The following is a 21,871-nucleotide window of genomic DNA, read 5'->3' as shown; positions in this document are numbered from 1 at the left end:
TATTTACGTCTTCTGCCCGTTTTTTAACTGGATTGTTTGTTTTTTTCGTATTGAGTTTCATGAGCTGTTTGTATATTTTGGAGATTAATCCTTTGTCTGTTGTTTCATTTGCAAATATTACCTCCCATTCTGAGGGTTGTCTTTTTGTCTTCTTTATAGTTTCCTTTGCTGTGCAAAAGCTTTTAAGTTTAATTAAGTCCCATTTGTTTATTTTTGTTTTTATTTCTGTTACTCTTGGAGGTGGATCAAAAAAGACCTTGCTGTGGTTTATGTCAAAGTGTGTTTTTCCTATGTTTTCCTCTAAAAGTTTTATAGTGTCTGGTCTTACGTTTAAGTTTTTAATCCATTTGGAATTTATTTTTGTATATGATGTTAGGTAGTGTTCTAATTTCATTCTTTTATACGTAGCTGTCCAGTTTTCCCAGCATCACTTATTGAAGAGGCCGTCTTTTCTCCATTGTATGTTCTTGCCTCCTTTGTCGTAAATTAGGTGCCCATATGTGTGTGGGTTTATCTCTGGGCATTCTGTCCTGTGCCATTGAGCTATATTTCTGTTTTTGTGCCAGTACCATACTCTCTTGATTACTGTAGCTTTGTGGTATAGTTGGAAGTCAGGGAGCCTGATTCCTCCAACTCCATTTTTCTTTCTCAAGATTGCTTTGGCTATTCGGTGTCTTTTGTGTTTCCATACGAATTGTAAGATTTTTTTGTTCTAATTCTGTGAAAAATGCCATTGGTAATTTGATAGGGATTGCATTGAATCTGTAGATTGCTTTCGATAGTATAGTCATTTTCACAATATTGATTCTTCCAATCCAAGAACATGGTATATTTCTCCATCTGTTTATGTCATCTTTGATTTCTTTCATCAGTGTTTTATAGTTTTCTGAGTACAAGTCTTTCGCCTCCTTAGGCAGGTTTATTCCTAGGTATTTTATTCTTTTTGTTGCAGTGCTAAATGGGAGTGTTTCCTTAATTTCTCTTTCTGATTTTTCGTTGTTGGTGTATAGGAATGCCAGAGATTTCTGAGCATTAATTTTGTATCTTGCAACCTTACCAAATTCATTGATTAGTTCTAGTAGTTTTCTGGTGGCATCTTTAGGATTTTCTATTTATAGTATCATGTCATCTGCAAACAGTGACAGTTTTACTTCTTCTTTTCCAATTTGTATTCCTTTTATTTCTTTTTCTTCTCTCATTGCTGTGGCTAGGACTTCCAAAACCATGTTGAATAATAGTGGTGAGAGTGGACATCCTTGTCTTGTTCCTGATCTTAGTGCACATGCTTCCAGTTTTTCACCACTGAGCATGATGCTTGCTGTGGGTTTGTCATATATGGCCTTTATTATGATGATGTGAGTTCCCTCTATGCCCATTTTCTGGAGAATTTTTATCATAAATGGGTGTTGAATTTTGTCAAAAGCTTTTTCTGCATCTATTGAGATGATCATATGGTTTTTATTCTTCAGTTTGTTAATATGGTGTATCACATGGATTGATTTGCGTATATTGAAGAATCCTTGCATCACTGGGATAAACCCCACTTGCTCATGGTGTATGATCCTTTTAATGTGCTGTTGGATTCTGTTTGCTAGGATTTTGTTGAGGATTTTTGCATCTATGTTCATCAGTGATATTGGTCTATAATTTTTTTGTGTGTGTGATATCTTTTTCTGGTTTTGGTATCAGGGTGATGGTGGCTTTGTAGAATGAATTTGCGAGTGTTCCTCCCTCTGCAATTTTTTGGAAGAGTTTGAGAAGGATTGGTGTTAGTTAGCTCTTCTCTAAATGTTTGATAGAATTTGCCTGTGAAGCCATCTGGTCCTGGACTTTTGTTTGTTGGAAGATTTTAAATTCTGGTTTCAATTTCATTACTTGTGATAGGACTGCTTATATTTTCTAATTCTTCCTGGTTCAGTCTTAGAAAATTGTACCTTTCCAAGAATTTGTCCATTTCTTCGTGGTTGTCCATTTTTTTGGCATATGGTTGTTGCAGTAGTCTCTTATCCTTTGTATTTCTGCAGTGTCAGTTGTGATTTCTCCCTTTTTATTTCTAATTTTATTGATTTGCGTCCTCTCCCTTTTTTTCTTTCTTTCTTTCTTTTTTTTTTTTGCGGTACACGGGCCTCTCACTGTTTTGGCCTCTCCTGCTGCGGAGCACAGGCTCCGGACGAGCAGGCTCAGCGGCCATGGCTCACAGGCCCAGCCGCTCCGCAGCATGTGGGATCCTCCCAGACTGGGGCACGAACCCGTGTCCCCTGCATCAGCAGGCAGACTCTCAACCACTGCGCCACCAGGGAAGCCCTCCCTTTTTTTCTTGATGAGTCTGACTAAGGATTTATCAATTTTGTTTATCTTCTCAAAGAACCAGCTTTTAGTTTTATTGATTTTTGCTATTGTTTTCTTCATTTCGATTTCATTTATTTCTGCTCTGATCTTTATGATTTCTTTCCTTCTATTGACTTTGGGTTTTCTTTGTTCTTCTTTCTCTAGTTGTTTTAAGTGTAGGGTTATATTGTTTATTTGAGATTTTTCTTGTTTCTTGAGGTGAGATTGAATTGCTGTAAACTTCCGTCTTAGAACTGCTTTTGCTGCAACCCATAGGTTTTGGGTCATCGTGTTTTCATTGTCATTTGTTTCTATGTATTTTTTAATTTCTTCTTTGATTTCTTCAGTGATCTCTTGGTTATTTAGTAGCACAGTGTTTAGCCTCCAGTGTTTTTTACACTTTTTTTCCTATAATTGATTTCCAGTCTCAGAGCATTATGGTCAGAAAAGATGCTTGATATGATTTCAATTTTCTTAACTTTTTCGAGGCTTGATTTGTGACCCAAGATGTGATCTGTCCTGGAGAATGTTCCACGTATACCTGAGAAGAAAATGTATTCTGCCACTTTTGGGTGGAATGTTCTATAAATATCAATTAGATCTATCTAGTCTATTGTGTAATTTAAAGCTTGTGTTTCCTTATTTATTTTCTGTTTGGATGATCTGTCCATTGGTGTAAGTGAGGTGTTAGAAAGTCTCCTACTATTATTGTGTTACTGTCAATTTCTCCTTTCATGGTTGTTAGCATTTGCCTTATGTATTGAGGTGCTCCTCTGCTGGGTGCATAAACATTTTTAATTGTTATATCTTCTTCTTGGATTGATCCTTTGATCATTATGTAGTGTCCCTCCTTATCTCTTGTAACAGTCTTTATTTTAAACTCTATTTTATCTGATATGAGTATTGCACTCCAACTTTCTTTTGATTTCCATTTGCATGGAATATCTTTTTCCATCCCTTCACTTTCAGGCTGTATGTGTCCCTAGGTCTGAAGTGGGTCTCTTGTAGACAGCATATATATGGGTCTTGTTTTTGTATCCATTCAGCCAGTCTGTGTCTTTTGGTTGGGGCATTTAATCCATTTACATTCAAGGTTATTATCGATAGGTATGTTTCTATTACCATTTTCTTAATTGTTTTGGGTTTGTTTGTTTGTTTTTAACATCTTTACTGGAGTATAATTGCTCTACAATGGTGTGTTAGTTGGTTTTGTTTTTGTGTGTCTTTTTCTTCTCTTGTGTTTCCCACTTAGAGAAGTTTCTTTAGCATTTGTTGTAAAACTGGTTTGGTGGTGCTGAATTCTCTTAGTTTTTGTTCGTCTGAAATGCTTTTGACTTCTCCATCGAATCTGAATGAGGTCCTTGCTGGGTAGAGTAATCTTGGTTGTAGGTTTTTCTCTTTCATCACTTTAAGTATATCCTGCCACTCCCTTCTGGCCTGCAGAGTTTCTGCTGAAAAATCAGCTGATAACCTTATGGGGATTCCTTTGCATGTTATTTTTTGTTTTTCCCTTGCTGCTTTTAATATTTTTTCTTTGAACTTAGTTTTTGTTAGTTTGATTAATATGTGTTTTGGTGTGTTTTTCCTAGGGTTTATCCTGTATGGACTCACTGTGCTTCCTGGACTTGGGTGACTCTTTCCTTTCTCATGTTAGGGAAGTTTTCCATTATCTCTTCAAGTATTTTCTCAGACCCTTTCTTTTTCTCTTCTTTTTCTGGGACCCCTATAATTCGAATGTTGGTGCATTTAGTGTTATCCCAGACGTCTCTGAGATTGTCTTCAGTTCTTTTCATTCTTTTTTCTTTTTTCTGCTCCTCGGCAGTTATTTCCACCATTTTGTCTTCCAGCTCACTTATTCCTTCTTTTGCCTCAGTTATTCTGTTACTGATTCCTTCTAGTGTATTTTTCATTTCATTTATTGTGTTGTTCATCTCTGTTTGTTTGTTCTTTAGTTCTTCTAGATCTTTGTTAAACATTTCTTGTATTTTCTCAATCCGTGCTTCCATTCTATATCTGAGATTCTGGATCATCTTTACTATCATAACTCTGAATTCTTTTTCAGATAGATTGCCTATTTCCTCTTCATTTATTTGGTCTTGTAGGGTTTTTTTACCTTCCTCCTTCATCTGTGACATATTTTTTTGCTGTCTCTCTTTTTTTTTTAATGAGTGGGATTGTGTTCCAGTTTTACTGGTTGTTTGGCCTGAGGCTTCCAACACTGGAGTTTGTAGGCTCTTGGGTAGAGCTGGGTCTTGGTGCTGAGATGAGGAACTCTGTGAGACCTCACTCTGATGAATATTCCCTGGGGTCTGAGGTTCTCTATTAGTCCAGTGGTTCAGATTCGGAGCTCCCACCACAGGAGCTTCCGCCCAACCCTGTGCTCACAAATCAAGATCCCACAAGCTGTGTGGGGTGGCAAAGAAAAGAGAACAATAACAAAGTAAAAAATAAAATTAGACTAGGAAACTAATAGATATATTAGAAAGAATGTAAAATTAAAATATAGATGAATCAACAACTGGAAGGTACGTCAGTACAACAATAGTAAAAAAAAGGAGGAGGGAGAAGAAAAAAGAAAAAATAAAGGAGCGGGGGGAAGGCCTTGGCTATGGAGAGCAGGGCCTAAGCAAGGGTGAGGTTTGGGCGGTGGGTGGAGCCAATGCTCAGCACCCACAGGGCTGGAAAAGGCCCTGGGGGCTGTGGGGGGGTGGGGCTTAGGCTCAAGGAACAGAAGGGGCCCAGGCATGCCCCCCACCCCGGGTCTCAGAGGGTGGGGGACCTCACCTGGGAGCTCAGCAGGCTTCCTGGGCTTGAGTGGGTGGGGCAAACGCCCTCCTCTCCTCTCCTGCTCCTCCGGTCTGGGGTCTGGGAGGGCCCCTCCTACCTGCCAATCCTGATCTCCCTGTCCTCCCTCCTATACCCCCAGGACCAATGCGGGGTGGGCCTTGGAGGACAGGAAACTGGTCTGGGAGCTCAGTAGGCTCCCTGGGCCCGAGTGGGTGGGGAAAACACCCTCTGCTTCTCTCCCCCTCCTCCTCGGGGGCCCCTCCCACCTGCCACTCCTGATCTCCCCAGCTGCCCTCCTGTGCCCCCAGAACCCATGTGGCCTGGATGGGGCTTTGTGGGGGGGAACTGGCTTGGGAGCTCAGGAGCCTCCCCGACACCAGTGGGCCAGGCGATCACCCTCTGCTCCTCTCCCACTCTTCCTGGAGAGTCCCTCCCACCTCCCTCTCCTGATCTCCCCAGCCTCAGGGGAGCCGATCCTGTCTGGCCTCCATTTCTCCTCCCCCCTTGGTCCCCCTACATCCTACCGGTTCACTCTGGGATTCCTCCCGTCTCTTTGGGGTCAGAGCCCCCCACCAGCGCTGGCAGGTGCCCTAGTTGTGGGGAGACGCTGACTCTGCGTCTTCCCACACTGCCATCTTAAAGGAGTTCCACATTTTCTATTCTGCTGTTGCTAGACAGTTTTAGAGCACATGAATAGTACTGTTATGGACATTTTTTTCTTGTATGGGTCTTTTATAGTGCATATCTATTGAACTTTAAACTTCTGGGCATGGACTTGCTGGGTTATAGTATATGTATGTTCAGCTTTAGTAAAAAGGTCATGATGGAGATGCGTAGATGTGGAATTTCCCAGTGCTCCACGTCCATGTCCACACTTGGTATTGTCCGTTTTAAAAATTTTAGTTGTTCTGGAGTATGTATAGTACTATCTCGTGTTTTTATTTGCACTTGTTTGATGTCCATTGACTACTAAGCACCTTTTATACATTTATTGGACATTTGAATAGCCTCTCTGTAAAATGCCCATTCAAGCTTTTATCTCTTTTTTTTAAATAAATTTATTTATTTATTTATTTATATTTGGCTGCATTGGGTCTTCTTTGCTGTGGGCAAGCTTTCTCTAGTTGCAGTGAGCGGGGGCTGCTCTTCGTTGTGGTGCGCGGGCCTCTCATTGCTCTGGCTTTTCTTGCTGTGGAGCACGGGCTCTAGGTGCACGGACTTCAGCAGTTGTGGCATGTGAGCTCAATAGTTGTGGCTTACGGACTCTAGAACACAGGCTCAGTAGTTGTGGCGCATGGGCTTAGTTGCTCTCCGTTATATGGAATCCTCCCAGACCAGGGCTTGAACCCGTGTCCCCTGCATTGGCAGGTGGATTCTTAACCACTGCAACACCAGGGAAGTCCCTCAAGCTTTTTTCTTATTTTTTTTTTTTTTTTTTTTCTTTCCGGCACGCGGGCCTCTCACTGCTGTGGCATCTCCCGCTGCAGAGCACAGGCTCCGGACGCGCAGGCTCAGCAGCCATGGCTCACGGGCCAAGCCGCTCCGCGGCATGTGGGATTTTCCCAGACCGGGGCACGAACCCGTGTCTCCTGCATCGGCAGGCGGACTCCCAACCACTGCGCCACCAGGGAAGCCCAGCTTTTTTCTTATTTAAAAATTATCTTGGGCTTCCCTGGTGGCGCAGTGGTTGAGAGTCCGCCTGCCGATGCAGGGGACACAGGTTCGTGCCCCAGTCTGGGAAGATCCCACATGCCGTGGAGTTTTCTGTCTGTAGATAATATTCTAATATTATCTGTTCTCTGTGTTCATTTACTTGCATTTCTCTGCCCTGTTTTATATATTTTTTATTCTTTTTTTTTTTAAGGTATAGCACACCAAGATGACGATAATATTTTTAAATTTATTTTCTGTAACTTTCTGGCATACACCAGCATTTTGTTAGTTCCTTTGGTCTCTAAGGCATATATATATATTTTAAATAAATTTACTTATTGATTGATTTTTGGCTGTGTTGGGTCTTCATTGCTGTGTGTGGGCTTTCTCTAGTTGCGGTGAGCGGGGTGCAACTCTTCATTGCAGTGCACTGGCTTCTCATTTCGGTGGCTTCTCTTGTTGTGGAGCATGGGCTCTATGCACATGGGCTTCAGTAGTTGTGGCACACGGGCTTAGTTGCTTCTTGGCATGTGGGATCTTCCCGGACCAGGGCTTGCGCCCATGTCCCCTGCATTGGCATGTGGATTCTTAACCACTGCACCACCAGGGAAGTCCCTCTAAGGCATGTTTAACTAAATACATATAGTAACTTTTGGATCTTTTCTAGCTTTATAGTTTTTTTTCTGACAAATATAGCTATAGCTTGAATTAGTATCCAAGAAATCCTGCTGTTTACATATCCAGTCACATCTCCCCTTTTCCCCAACGTTAACAAAATAGAGATTGGATTGCTCTTCAGTTTTCTGTCTGTACAGAAATCTTGTGAAGAATTCCTATAGTATCTTTCTTACCAGCTTGGCTTTTATTGCCCAATTAACAAAATACTAGCTAATGCTAATTTTTATTAACTGTGAGATAGTTATTACCATTATTCTTTCCATTTTATAGTTGAAAACTCCAAGAGATTTAAGTAATTAGCCTGTGGTCCCACAGCCAGTGTATAAAGATCAGCTTAGGAGACAGAATGTCTTATGCAACAGTAAAGTACAGTTATTTGTTATTTCTGCTAATTTTGGTGCCTGCAGAAGGAAAAATTTCAAGCTTGGGACTGAAATGGATTTTTTAATTTATCAAACAACAACTACTTTTAAAAATTGCTTAGTGGCTATTGTGGGCCCTTCTCTTCAGTCCCATTGATAGGCAGGTTCTATTATGCCATCTGTTACAGACCACGATTTATCTTGTTTGGGGCCTGAAAGAAACTGATTATACAGTTTGTCTTTTCTATATGAATTACCTTTCAGTGTTGCTGTTTTGAAAGACTCCTGTTAACAGAATAAAAATGAACAGCTATATATTTTTTTTTTACATTTTTCTTTAGGACCATCTGAATCTGATAATTTTTCTCATAACCTGAGAGGAGTAATTCCACGAAGTTTTGAATATTTATTTTCCTTAATTGAACGTGAAAAAGAGAAGGTAAAACTTATTGTAAAAATAAAGCGATTCTATGAAATACCTAGTTTTGAGTAGCTAACTACTAATAATTAGCTCATGATACATGGAGGGGCATCATTGGTAGTCTACAGTGTGGATAGGCTAGAGTCATAAAAAAAATCTTTCAATTCTTAAGATTAAATTAAGGATTCTGAGTTTATTATTTTCTAAAAGTTTTTAGTCTATAAAACATGCATCATCCATGAACCCACATTGAAAGAAAGAAGAATGTAGTGCTTCTTAGGCTGTCAGATTTTACAAGACAAAGTGTAAAGAAAATCTTAACTGAGGAAAACAAATTCATTAAGCTCCATCACCTACCTGCGCCTAGGCTCACAGTTGACTGCAGCTGTCCCTACATCTTCATGACAGCCACTAGTAATGGGCCCATCTGTACCTCCTTTGCAGCACCTGCTACCACCTGACTATGCTCTCCTTGCTTCACACGTGGTGTGGCTCCATCATCCTAGCGATGTGGCCTTCCATTTTCCATTGGCTCCCAGATTGGGTCATTCTGTTTGTTGTGCGTCTTTAGCTTAGGGAATTCCAGGCTTAAGAGCCATTAGTGTTTTATGTTCTATTACCTATGTGCCAAGGAGTCTGATATATAGCATTGGTTTACCCCTTACTCCTTTGCAGAAACTATGCCTGACCATTGCAGTTAGACACACATATTATGGGCCAGTGAAGTAAGTTTAGTGACGTGCATTTCTGTGGTTAAAAATCCTATAGCAAGGCTTTTTAAAGAAAACTTTTATTTGTTTATTTTTTTAAAGAGAGACTTTTAAAATACATTGTTTTCAGTCGTTTGAGGAATATAACACTTGATTCATATATAAGACAGGTGAAAATGGAATTGCTATTTTCATCACAAGGGAAAAAAATTATGTAACTATGTATGGCGATGGATGTTAACTAGACTTATTGTGATCATTTTGCAGTATATACAAATATCAAATCATTATGTTATATGCCTGAAACTAGTATAATGCTGTATATCAGTTATACCTCAATTAAACAAAAAATGGAATTGCCTATTTGGAATGCTCAAGTGCCACCTCCCTGTCTTTGTTCTGAGGCACTGTTGGGAACTTTAGGGCTCCTGGGACCACAGTTCGATGCCGCTTTAAAGCGTACTGATGTGCTGAAACTAGTAATCTGTATTTTAAAACTGACTTTTAAGTGTCCTGTATTGTGTAAAGGATAATGTTGTAGGAATTTTATATGTTGTGAAGTGAGTGAAAGATGAATGCTCATGAAAGGTAAGGATGAACTCATGAAAAGAATATAGCTACACCAGGCTTCTCTTTTACAGGCTGGAGCTGGAAAGAGTTTTCTTTGTAAGTGTTCCTTTATTGAAATCTACAACGAGCAGATCTATGACCTCCTGGACTCTGCATCGGCTGGACTGTACTTAAGGGAGCATATTAAGAAGGGAGTCTTCGTTGTTGGTGCTGTGGAGCAGGTGGTGACCTCAGCTGCTGAAGCCTATCAGGTACCCTGCCTTGAGCAATTTGATTCGTAGGCAACATAGCATGCTGTGACGAGCACCTTGATCTCAAAAAAAGAGAAAGAGTTGAGTTACTAAAAATGTTTTGTGAAGCCATAACCAGAATGTTCATGAGAAGAAATGAAAGAAGGATATGACACTGTTTTATAAATTTCCCCTTAGTTAAAATAGAACCCCTGATTTTGTGTTATTTTGGTGTTGTTCATTCCGGTCATAGACTCCTAAAAACCACCTTACATGTCACTGGGGGACAGTTTGTTAGTGACCGTATCCCTTTAGTTGTTCCTCCTGGGAGCTGCCCTTTTGTTTTTTGGGTTTTTTTTTAAAGGATATAGAGTTACAGTTTTATTTTATTGTTATTTATTTATTTATTTTATTTATTTTATTTTGGCTGTATTGGGTCTTCGTTGCTGCGCACGGGCTTTCTCTAGTTGTGGCGAGTGGGGCTACTCTTTGTTGCGGTGCGCGGGCTTCTCATTGCGGTGGCTTCTCGTTGCGGAGCATGGGCTCTAGGCACACGGGCTTCAGTAGTTGTGGCATGCTGGCTCAGTAGTTGTGGCATGCTGGCTCAGTAGCTGTGGCACAGGGGCTTAGCTGCTCCACAGCATGTGGGATCTTCCCGGACCAGGGCTCGAACCTGTGTCCCCTGCACTGGCAGGCAGATTCTTAACCACTGCGCCACCAGGGAAGCCTGGAGTTGCCCTTTTGAAGAGCTCCTGGGATCTCTGCCCTTCAAACCAGCTGGCTCTGCTCTCTATTTTCTACCCTTGTTTATTACTTGTTAGGTGTCAAAAGGCAACCTCTTTTGGCCATTCAGCTCTGAACAAAGAAACCTTTTGACAGGAATTTGCAAAATATTCTATTCATGTTTTGTTTTTGAATTTTTTTTAATTTATTTTTTTTATACAGCAGGTTCTTATTAGTTATCCATTTTATACATATTAGTGTATATATGTCAATCCCAATCTCCCAATTTGTCACACCACCACACACACACACACCCCGCCACTTCCCCCACCTTGGTGTCCATACGTTTGTTCTCTACATTTGTGTCTCTATTTCTGCCTTGCAAACTGGTTCATCTGTACCATTTTTCTAGGTTCCACATATATGCATTAATATGTAATGTTTTTCTCTTTCTGACTTCACTCTGTATGACAGTCTCTAGATCGATCCACGTCTCTACAAATGACCCAATTTCATTCCTTTTTATGACTGAGTAATATTCCATTGTATACATGTGCCACATCTTTTTTATCTATTTGTCTGTCGATGGGCATTTAGGTTGCTTCCATGACCTGGCTATTGTAGATAGCGCTGCAATGAACATTGGGGTGCATGTGTCTTTTTGAATTATGGTTTTCTCTGGGTATATGCCCAGTAGTGGGATTGCTGGGTCATATGGTAATTCTATTTTTAGTTTTTTAAGGAACCTCCATACTGTTCTCCATAGTGGCTGTATCAATTTACATTCCCACCAACAGTGCAAGAGGGTTCCCTTTTCTCCACACCCTCTCCAGCATTTGTTGTTTGTAGATTTTCTGATGATGCCCATTCTAACTGGTATGAGGTGATAACTCATTATAGTTTTGTTTTGCATTTCTCTAATAATTAGTGATGTTGAGCAGCTTCTCATGTACTTCTTGGCCATCTGTATGTCTTCTTTGGAGAAATGTCTATTTAGGTCTTCTGCCCATTTTTGGATTGAGTTGTTTGTTTTTTAAATATTGAGCTGCATGAGCTGTTTATATATTTTGGAGATTAATCCTTTGTCCATTGATTTGTTTGCAAATATTTTCTCCCTTTCTGAGGGTTCTCTTTTCGTCTTACTTGTAGTTTCCTTTGCTTTGCAAAAGCTTTTAAGTTTCATTAGGTCCCATTTGTTTATTTTTGTTTTTATTTCCATTACTCTAGGAGGTGGATCAAAAAAGATCTTGCTGTGATTTATGTCAAAGAGCGTTCTTCCTATATTTTCCTCTAAGAGTTTTATAGTGTCCAGTCTTACATTTAGGTCTCTAATCCATTTTGAGTTTATTTTTATGTATGGTATTAGGGAGTGTTCTAATTTCATTCTTTTACATGTAGCTGTCCAGTTTTCCCAGCACCACTTATTGAAGAGACTGTCTTTTCTCCATTGCCTCTTTTGTCATAGATTAGTTGACCATAGGTGTGTGGGTTTACCTCTGGGCTTTCTGTCTTGTTCCATTTATCTATATTTCTGTTTTTGTGCCAATACCATATTGTCTTGATTAGCTTTGTAGTATAATCTGAAGTCAGGGAGTCTTATTCCTCCAGCTCCAATTTTTTCCCTCAAGGCTGCTTTGGCTCTTCGGGGTCTTTTGTGTCTCCGTACAAATTTTAAGATTTTTTGTTCTAGTTCTGTAAAAAATACCATTGGTAATTTGGTAGGGATTTCATTCAATCTGTAGATTGCTTTGGGCAGTATAGTCATTTTCACAGTATTGATTCTTCCAATCCAAAAACATGGTATATCTCTCCATCTGTTTGTATCATCTTTAATTTCTTTCATCTGTGTGTTATAGTTTTCTGCATACAGGTCTTTTGTCTCCCTAGGTAGGTTTATTCCTAGGTATTTTATTCTTTTTGTTCCAAGGTAAATGGAAGTGTTTCCTTAATTTCTCTTTCAGATTTTTCATCATTAGTGTATAGGAATGCAAGAGATTTCCATGCATTAATTTTGTATCCTGCAACTTTACCAAATTCATTGATTAGCTCTATTAGTTTTCTGGTGGCATCTTTAGGATTCTCTATGTATAGTATCATGTCATCTGCAAGCAGTGACAGTTTCACTTCTTTTCCAATTTGTATTCCTTTTATTTCTTTTTCTTCCCTGATTGCCATGGCTAGGACTTCCAAAACTATGTTGAATAATAGTGGTGAGAGTGGACATCCTTGTCATGTTCCTGATCTTAGAGGAAATGCTTTCAGTTTTTCACCATTGAGAATGATGTTTGCTGTGGGTTTGTCATATATGGCCTTTATTATGTTGAGGTAAGCTCCCTCTATGCCTACTTTCTGGAGGGTTTTTATCATAAATGGGTGTTGAATTTTGTTGAAAGCTTTTTCTGCATCTATTGAGATGATCATATGGTTTTTATTCTTCAGTTTGTTAATACGGTGTATCACATTGATTGATTTGCATATATTGAAGAATCTTTGCATCTCTGGGATGAATCCCACTTGATCATGGTGTATGATTCTTTTAATGTGTTGTTGGATTCTGTTTGCTAGTATTTTGTTGAGGATTTTTGCATCTATATTCATCAGTGATATTGGTCTGTAATTTTCTTTTTTTGTAGTATCTTTGTCTGCTTTTGGTTTCAGGGTGATGGTGGCCTCATAGAATGAGTTTGTTCCTTCCTCTGCAATTTTTTGGAAGAGTTTGAGAAGGCTGGGTGTTAGCTCTTCTCTAAATGTTTGATAGAATTTGCCTGTGAAGCCATCTGGTCCCGGACTTTTGTTTGTTGGAAGATTTTTAATCACAGTTTCAATTTCATTGCTTGTGATTGGGTCTGTTCATATTTTCTCTTTCTTCCTCTGGATTCTAACCTGGCCAGTTGATTTTAAACAATTTTTTTGTATGTAGTATTTGATGCATATAACTTACTAAGCATAATGTTAAAATGAACTTGCAGGACCCCATTAGACAATTTAAATATCACCAATATTATCATTCTACCTGTCTGCTTCTTTCTATCTCATATCCCTGGTTCCTCCCTAAACATAAGCACTGTGCTGAATGTCATTATCATTTTCTTCTACTTTTAAATCACATATGTATGTATTTCTTAAAATGTTAGTATTGCCTGTTTTTGAGTTTTAAAAAGAGGTATGTATATTGCCTTCTATAACTTTTTTAAAGTCAACACAGTGTATGAAATTCATCTATGTTGCCTTTTTTTCACTGCTGTGTAATCCATTATATGAATATTTATAAATAAATATATATATATATCAGGGTTCATTAATTTATTCTTCCATCTTCAGCAAATCTTTTTCAAACATCTTAAACTGTGACTCTCATAGTAAGAGATAGGTTTTACTTGTGATCCGGTGTATGTATATATGCATATTCAAAAAATAATGTTGAGATTTTGATTAGAATTGCATTGCAGTTAGAGACCAGTTTGGAGGGATTGACATCTTTACAATAGAGTTCATACATGAACATGGTATGTCTCTTCATTTAATTGGGTCTTTAATGTCTTACATTACAATGATTTTCACCATAAAAGTCTTACCTTTTTTTTGTTACCTTTATTCTAATATACCTTATATTTTTTATTGCTCTGGTGGGGGATAACTTCTTTTTAAAATTACATGTTGTCGGGCTTCCCTGGTGGCCCAGTGGTTGAGAGTCTGCCTGCCGATGTAAGGGACGCGGGTTTGTGCCCCGGTCCGGGAGGATCCCACATGCCGCGGAGCAGCTGGGCCCGTGGGCCATGGCTGCTGGGCCTGTGCGTCCGGAGCCTGTGCTCCGCGGCGGGAGAGGCCGCAGCAGTACTGCCAAAAAAAAAAAAAAAAAAAAATTACATGTTGTCTGTTATGTATATAAATGCAGAGTTTTTAATAGAATGCTTTTATAATCAGCCACCCTGTTAACTATCTTATAAAATCAAGGATGTGTGTTAAATTTTGTCAGATGCTCTTTCTACCTCTACTGCGATGATCACGTGGTTTTTCTGATTTAACATGTTAACATGATAAAATATTGGATTAGGTTTGTCAGTATTTTGTTTATCATTTTTCATCAGGGCTTAAGATTGAGATAAACGTATTTTTCCTTTTTCCTACTTTCCTTGTCTTGCTTTATTACCACCTTTATGTGTTTTCTGGAAATATGTGTGATTAGAATGACCTGTTCTTAAAAAGCATGTAGCACTCATCCCCAAAACATCTGGGCCTTGTGTTTAGTTAGATTGATTATTTGTTTATTTATTTATTTATTTGGTAAGAAGATTTTTAACAACAAATAAAAATTCTTTAATAGACCTATGCAGGCATTTGGGGTCAGAAGTCTTGATAGGTTGTGTGTTCCTAGAAAAATTTTAGTTTCCTCTAAGTTTTCAAATATATTGGCATAAAACTGTTCCTAGTATTCTCATTTTAAAAATCTTTGCTGTAACTACAATTTTGTTCTCTTTTTGAATAGTTGTGATGGTTTATATGGCCTTACTCTTTAATGTTTTATTTTTACTTTCTTTGGGTTTATCCTACTTTCCTTCCGACTTCTTAAGCTCGATGCTTAGCTCATTTTGGCCTTTCTTTTGTATTTAATGCTATAAATTTACTTAATATTACTTAAAGTTTACACAAGTTTTAATATCTTAACTGTCATATAGATCTAAGTATTATTCCACTATAATTTCTTTTTTGACCCATGATTTACTTAGAAATGTGATTTTAAATTCCCCAATTTATGGGAAATTTAAATTTATTTTTCATGTTGATAGTTAATTGCATTGGGATCAGAGAATGTGGTCTTGTGTGATTCCTAGTCTTTGAGATTTATTGAGAAATTATTTATAGATTAATACAATGGCCACCTTTTATAAGGGTGTGCTTGAGAAGAATGTACATCCTTGGGTATAGGTTTTTATATTTTTACTAATTTTTTTTGTCTGTATAATCTGTCAATACTTGAGATATATTAATCTCCAACTAAAGTGTTGGTTTTGTCTTGACTTTTGTCTATATACGTAAATATATATGTATACATATAGAGATAGACTTTTATTAGGGGCATATGCAAGTAGTAGAATTAATATATCTTCCTTTGATTTGAATTCGTAGTTTTGTATTTATATTAACACAGTTTTCTATTATTTTTTTAATTTTTATTTTTGGCTGCGTTGGGTCTTTATTGCTTTGTGCGGGCTTTCTCTAGTTGTGGAGAACAGAAGCTACTCTTCGTTGTGGTGCGCAGGCTTCTCGTTGCAGTGGCTTCGCTTGTTGTGGAGCATGGGCTCAAGGCGCACGGGCTCAGTAGTTGTGGCATGGAGGCTCTAGAGCGCAGGCTCAGTAGTTGTGGCACATGGGCTTAGTTTTTCCATGGCATGTGTGATCTTCCCGGACCAGGGCTTGAACCCGTGTCCCCTGCATTGGCAGGCAGATTCTTTTTTTTTTTTTTTTTTTTTAACGGTACGCGGACCTCTCACTGCTGTGGCCTCTCCCGCTGCGGAGCGCAGGCTCAGCGGCCATTGCTCACGGGCCCAGCCGCTCTGCGGCATGCGGGATCCTCCCGGACCGGGGCACGAACCTGCATCCCCCGCATCGGCAGGCGGACCCCCAACCACTGCACCACCAGGGAAGTCAGCAGGCGGATTCTTATCCACTGCACCACCAGAGAAGTCCCTAGTTTTCTACTATTAACACAGTTTTCTATTAACATATTTTGCCTTAAAAATTTATTTTGTCTGATATTGACATACCATTCAGCATTCTTTTGATTAGTTATTTGCCCGGTATATGTTTTCCCATCAGTCCTCTGTGTTTTAATGTTTTAAGTTTTTCTACAAGAAAAACCACATAGTTATATCTTGCTTTAAAAAAAAATTTTTTTTTGGACAGCATCTTACCTAACTTTACATAAGTATGATTGTTGATATTGTTGGACTGGTTTCTACCATCTTTCTTAGTGTTTTGTGTTCTGTTTTATTCAATGCTCTTTCCCCTTTCTTCCTTTCTTTTTTAAAAATATTTATTTATTTATTTGGCTCCGTTGGGTCTTAGTTGCAGTATGCAGGATCTTTAGTTGGGGCATGTGAACCCTTAGCTGCAGCATGTGGGATCTAGTTCCCCAACCAGGAATCGAACCTGGGCCCCATGCATTGGGAGTGTGGAGTCTTCACCACTGGACCACCAGGGAAGTCCCTCTTGCTTCTTTTTAAGATGAGCAATTTTAGGTTAACAACAAAAGTGAGGGGACTGTATAGTGATTTCTCATATATCCCGTGCTCCCCCAAATGGGTAGCCTTCCCCATTTTAAACATTCCCCACTAAAGTGGTTCAATTGATGAACTTACATTGACATATCGTAATCACCCAAAACCCATAGTTGACATCAGAGTTCACTCTTGGGTTGCCTTTTTGGTTTTGATCCCGTATGCAGCACCATTTGTTTAAAAAAGTTTTCTCATTTGGTTGCCTTTGCACCTTTAAAGAAAATCAATTGACCGTACGTGTATGGGTTTATATCTGACTGTATTCTGTTTCATTGATCTGTGTGTCTGAATCAGTTACCAATACACAACTGTCTTAATATTGATATTGTTGCTCGATATTAGGCAAACCTGAGGATATCATAGGTTTGGTCCCCCACCACCACAATAAAGCAAATATTGCAATAAAGTGAGTCACATGAATGTTTTGGTTTCTCAGTGCATATAAAAGCACTCTTCTATAGTTTATTAAGTGTGCAATAGCATTATATCTAAAAAAACAATGTATATACCTTAATTTAAAAATATTTTATTGTTAAAAACTGCTAACCATTCTCTGAGCCTTCAGTGAATCATAATCTTTTTGCTGCTCGAAGGTCTTTCCTCAGTGGTGATGGCTGCTGACTGATAGGGATGGTGGTTGCTGAAGGTTGGAATGGATGTTGCAATTTCTTAAAATAAGACAACAATGAAGCTTGCTGCATCAGGGGACTCTTACTGTCATGAATGATTTCTCTGCAGCTGTTTGGTACCATTTTACCCATAGTGGAACTTCTTTCAAAATTGGAGTCAGTCCTCTCAAACCTTGCCCCACTTTATCAACTACGTTTATATAATATTCTAAATCCTTTGTTGTCTTTTCAACAATCTTCACAGCATCTTCACCAGGAGTAGATTCCATTTCAAGAAACCACTCTCTTTGCTCATCCATAAGAAGCAACCTCTCATCTGTTTTATCAGGAGATTGCAGCAGTTCAGTCACATCTTCAGGCTCCACTTCTAATTCTACTTCTCTTGCTATTCCTACCACATCTGTGTTATTTCCTCCACTGAAGTCTTGGATCCCTCAAAATCACCCATGAGGGTTGGAATCAGCTTCTTCCAAAGTCCTGTTAATGTTGATATTTTGTCCTCTTGCCACGAGTCGTGAATGTTCTTTATGGCATCTAGAGTGGTGAATCCTTTCTAGGAAGTTTTAGTTGACTTTCCTCAGATCCATGAGAGGAATCACTATCCATGGCAGCTTTAGTCTTATGAAGTATATTTCTTCGATAAGATTTGAAAGTCAAAATGACTCCTTGATCCATGGGCTGCAGAATGGATGTTGTATTAGCAGCCATGAAAACAACATTAACCTTGTTGTACATCTCCACCAGAGCCCTTGGGTGACCAGGTGTATTGTCAATGAGCAATACTATTTTCAAAGGAATTTTGTTTTCTGAGCAATAGGTCTCAACAGTGACCTTAAAATATTCAGTAAACCATGTTGTAAACAGATGTGCTGTCATCCAGGCTTTGTTGTTCCAGTTATAGAGCATAGGCAGAGTAGATTTAGCATAATTCTTAGGGCTCTAGGAATTTTAGAATGGTAAATGAGCATTGGCTTCAACTTAGTCACCAGCTACGTTAGCCCCTAACAAGAGAGTCAGCCTTGCTTGACACAGGGTTGCCACAAACCTTCAATTTGTAAAAAACATAATATCTGCAAAGCACAGTAAAATGAGTTAGGCCTGTATTGTTATTGCTGAGAAGTACGTCTTGAGATCAGGTAGAGTAAGTTCTCTAATTTCTTAACAATTAGTTTGGTTATTTTTTAGTCCTTTGCGTTTTAATATACTCAGATTTAGTTTGTTAGTTTCTACAGAAAAGACTGCTGGGATTTTTGAGTGGGATTGGGTTGAATCTGTCGATCAATTTGGGGAGAATTAATATCTTAACAATATTGAGTCTTCCAATCCATGAGTATTCACCAAATAGTTTTGTGTTTTGTTTTTGATTTTTATTTGTATTTGGCCTTTGCATAAGTATTTAAATAAGCAGACTTGTATTTGCTTTTTCACCTTATATTGCACAAATGATAGCATATTTTACACTTGCTTTTTAAAAATATTTATTTTTATTTTTATAAATTTATTTATTTATTTTTGGCTGTGTTGGGTCTTCGTTGCTGTGCATGGGCTTTCTCTAGTTGAGGCGAGTAGGGGCTACTCTTCGTTGAGGTGCACAGCCTCCTCATTGCAGTGGCTTCTCTTGTTGCGGATCACGGGCTTTAGGCATGTGGGCTTCAGTAGTTGTTGCACATGGGCTCAATAGTTGTGGCTCGCGGGCTCTAGAGTGCAGGCTCAGTAGTTGCGGCACACATGCTTAGTTGCTCCGCGGCATGTGGGATCTTCCCGGACCAGGGTTCGAATCCGTGTCCCCATCATTGGCAGGCGGATTCTTAACCACGGCACCACCAGGGAAGCCCTGCACTTGCTTTTTTAAGCTAATAGTATTTTGAAATTTGTCCCATGTTTGAGGATCTCTCTCTCTTTCTCTTTGCAGCTGTATGAATGTATCATTATCTACTATTTAATATACAGTATGTAGTGTTGTGAAAAGGAAGCATGAACTACTAACCAAAAAAATAAAGATATAAACAATTTCATTTTTATGCTATGGCTGGTTAATAGAGAGGGTTATAACAGCTCCATTTATTGAGTGTATGTGCTAAGCCCTGTGCTAACTTCTTTTGTATACGTTATTTCATTTAATTTTTTATCTACTTTTTGAGATAAGCTACTAATTTCTTCATTTGATCCAATACATATTATGACCGTGCCACTCAAGAATGTAGTTCTCGGGCTTCCCTGGTGGCGCAGTGGTTGAGAGTCTGCCTGCCGATGCAGGGGACACGGGTTCGTGCCCCAGTCCGGGAAGATCCCACATGCCCCGGAGCGGCTGGGCCCGTGAGCCATGGCCGCTGAGCCTGCGCGTCCGGAGCCTGTGCTCCGCAATGGGAGAGGCCACAACAGTTGAGAGGCCCGCGTACCGCCAAAAAAAAAAAAAAAAGAATGTAGTTCTCAGACTATGGGTGTCACATAGGAGGTTGTTAGAAATGCAGGATCTCAGTCTCTACCTCATGTCTGCTGAGTCAGAATCTGAATTTTAACCAGATCCTAGCTGATTAGCATTCATATTACAGTTTGAGATGTTCTGCCCTGTGAGGTAGGTACCCATATTCCCATTATACAAATATGGGACTGAGCCTTGAAAAGGTCAACTGGCCCCCAGACCACACAACTGGTAGATAGTGGAGCCAAGAGTTGAACTCATGTTCATCCTATTCTAGAGTCTGCAGTCTGAACCTTCATGTATCTGCTTGCCACAGGGAATAGGGAGGGAAAACAAATACTTTGTAGACCAAAAGAGCTAATAAAACTTTGGGCTTGAAGGTAATTTTAAGATTTATTTTATCTAACTTTCTCATAGTCTTGGTAAAGAAGAGGGTTCAGAGAGATTTTGCGATTTGCATTGAGTTAATACAAATAGAGAAATGGCAAAACCCATTCTAGATCCTATGCCTTCTGATTTCCGGCTTGTTTTCTTTCATGACATGGAGAAGAATCAAAAAAGGAAAGGGAAAGGAAAATAATTTGAGTGTATTCCTCATTAGATAGTCTCTCACCACTCTTTGCAAATTTCCTACTGATGTTTGTGGCTGTTGTGACCACTTGGAAGTCGTGATAACGTATTTTCCTTTTGCCTAGGTGTTGTCTGGAGGGTGGAGAAACAGACGTGTGGCATCAACATCAATGAATAGAGAATCCTCTAGGTCTCATGCGGTCTTTACAATTACAATAGAGTCGTTGGAGAAAAGCCATGAAACTGTGAACATACGGACCTCCCTTCTCAATCTGGTGGATTTAGCAGGATCTGAAAGGCAAAAAGATACCCATGCAGAAGGGATGAGATTGAAGGTAAGAATGGAATTATGGTCTTCAATTCTTGACTGAATTATTACTAGAAGTCAATACCAAGCTAAGTGTTTTGAGGGCTACAAAGGGTTAAGAAATTGCTTTCATCCAAAAGGTATAGAAATTTTTGTTGTGGGGTAGGGACAGTAAACATACATGGGATATGACAAGTGTCAGTAGCAAGATATTTGAATTCATGCCAAAAGGGGTGATATTATGAGTGGTAGCAGGGGTCAGAGGAAGAAGGGTGTGACATGGCCTGCTTGGGGGAAGCATGGCAAAGTAGTTCTTGAGTTAAGGGTTAAGGACCTCGTTCTAGGCTAAGGTATTACCAGAAGCTCTTGCTAATATGTATTGCTAATGTTTATATGTATGGTAATATGTACTGTCAATAAAATGTGTGTGGCGGTCCAGTGGTTAGGATTTCGCTCTTCCAATGCAAGGGACACAGGTTCAATCCTTGGTCAGGGAACTAAGATCCCACATGCCCTGCGGACAAAAAAAATAAATAAATAAAATGTGTGTGGACTCTACAGTTTAGAATATATAAGGGTGGGGGGGGGGAAGAGTCAGAAATGGTGGAGGAGAGGGTCTTGTTTGCCTTAAAAGTGAGGGTTTGAGCCGCTTGAGCTCTCAGGCAGTTTCAGTCTGTCTCACATTTGTGTTTCTATGGGGAATGAGGCAAAGAAAAATAGCATAAGTTCAAAATAGGACATATGCTGGGCCCATTCTAAATGCTTTATATATATTAGCTATTTAACCGTCCCAACAACTCTGGGAAGTGATCCTATTGTCCTTTCTATTTTGAAGAAACTGGAGGAAATTTTCCAGGGGCACATGGCTAAGAGTCGCTGAGATTCAAATGGTAATCCAGATCCACAGACAGGGCTGTCAACTGTGACCCTAAACCACCTTTCTGAATGGTAACACATAGTGGCAACTCCGAATTCATCACATCTTGCTTAATAATTTCTATTCCTCCTCTCTTTTTTTCTATTCTCCCACTTCTGCAGACCCAGTTATCGAAATATGCTCCCTACGGTAAAAATCCAGTGTAACACGTTTAACCCAAACATTTTTCTTTTCTCCTGAAACCAGTCTTTTAAAGGGGTTTTATTATACATTACATTGTAGAATTAGACTGAATGTTCTCTTGTAATATGTTCATTGGTGGCTTT

At 39.2% G+C, this 21,871-nt stretch overlaps 1 protein-coding gene across 2 annotated transcripts in view; it reads left to right on the top strand.

The window, feature by feature from the left end:
* The window catches only part of KIF15 (kinesin family member 15), a 75,481-nt gene that overhangs the window by 15,112 nt on the left and 38,498 nt on the right, over window positions 1–21,871 (top strand). For both annotated transcript variants that reach the window (XM_022553825.2, XM_089919078.1), the window contains 3 exons: window positions 8,150–8,247; window positions 9,581–9,760; window positions 20,487–20,696. In XM_022553825.2, coding sequence (XP_022409533.2) covers window positions 8,150–8,247; window positions 9,581–9,760; window positions 20,487–20,696 — 488 coding nt within the window. The remainder of the gene's footprint in view (window positions 1–8,149; window positions 8,248–9,580; window positions 9,761–20,486; window positions 20,697–21,871) is intronic.

Source organism: Delphinapterus leucas, chromosome 10, assembly GCF_059928025.1.
Source record: "Delphinapterus leucas isolate spDelLeu-1000000601 "Yukka" chromosome 10, BTC_Dleu_Yukka2, whole genome shotgun sequence".
In the NCBI taxonomy this organism is placed as follows: Eukaryota; Metazoa; Chordata; class Mammalia; order Artiodactyla; family Monodontidae; genus Delphinapterus; species Delphinapterus leucas.
The sequence above is the reverse complement of the archived record's forward strand: the minus strand, read 5'-3'. Positions and strand labels throughout refer to the sequence as shown.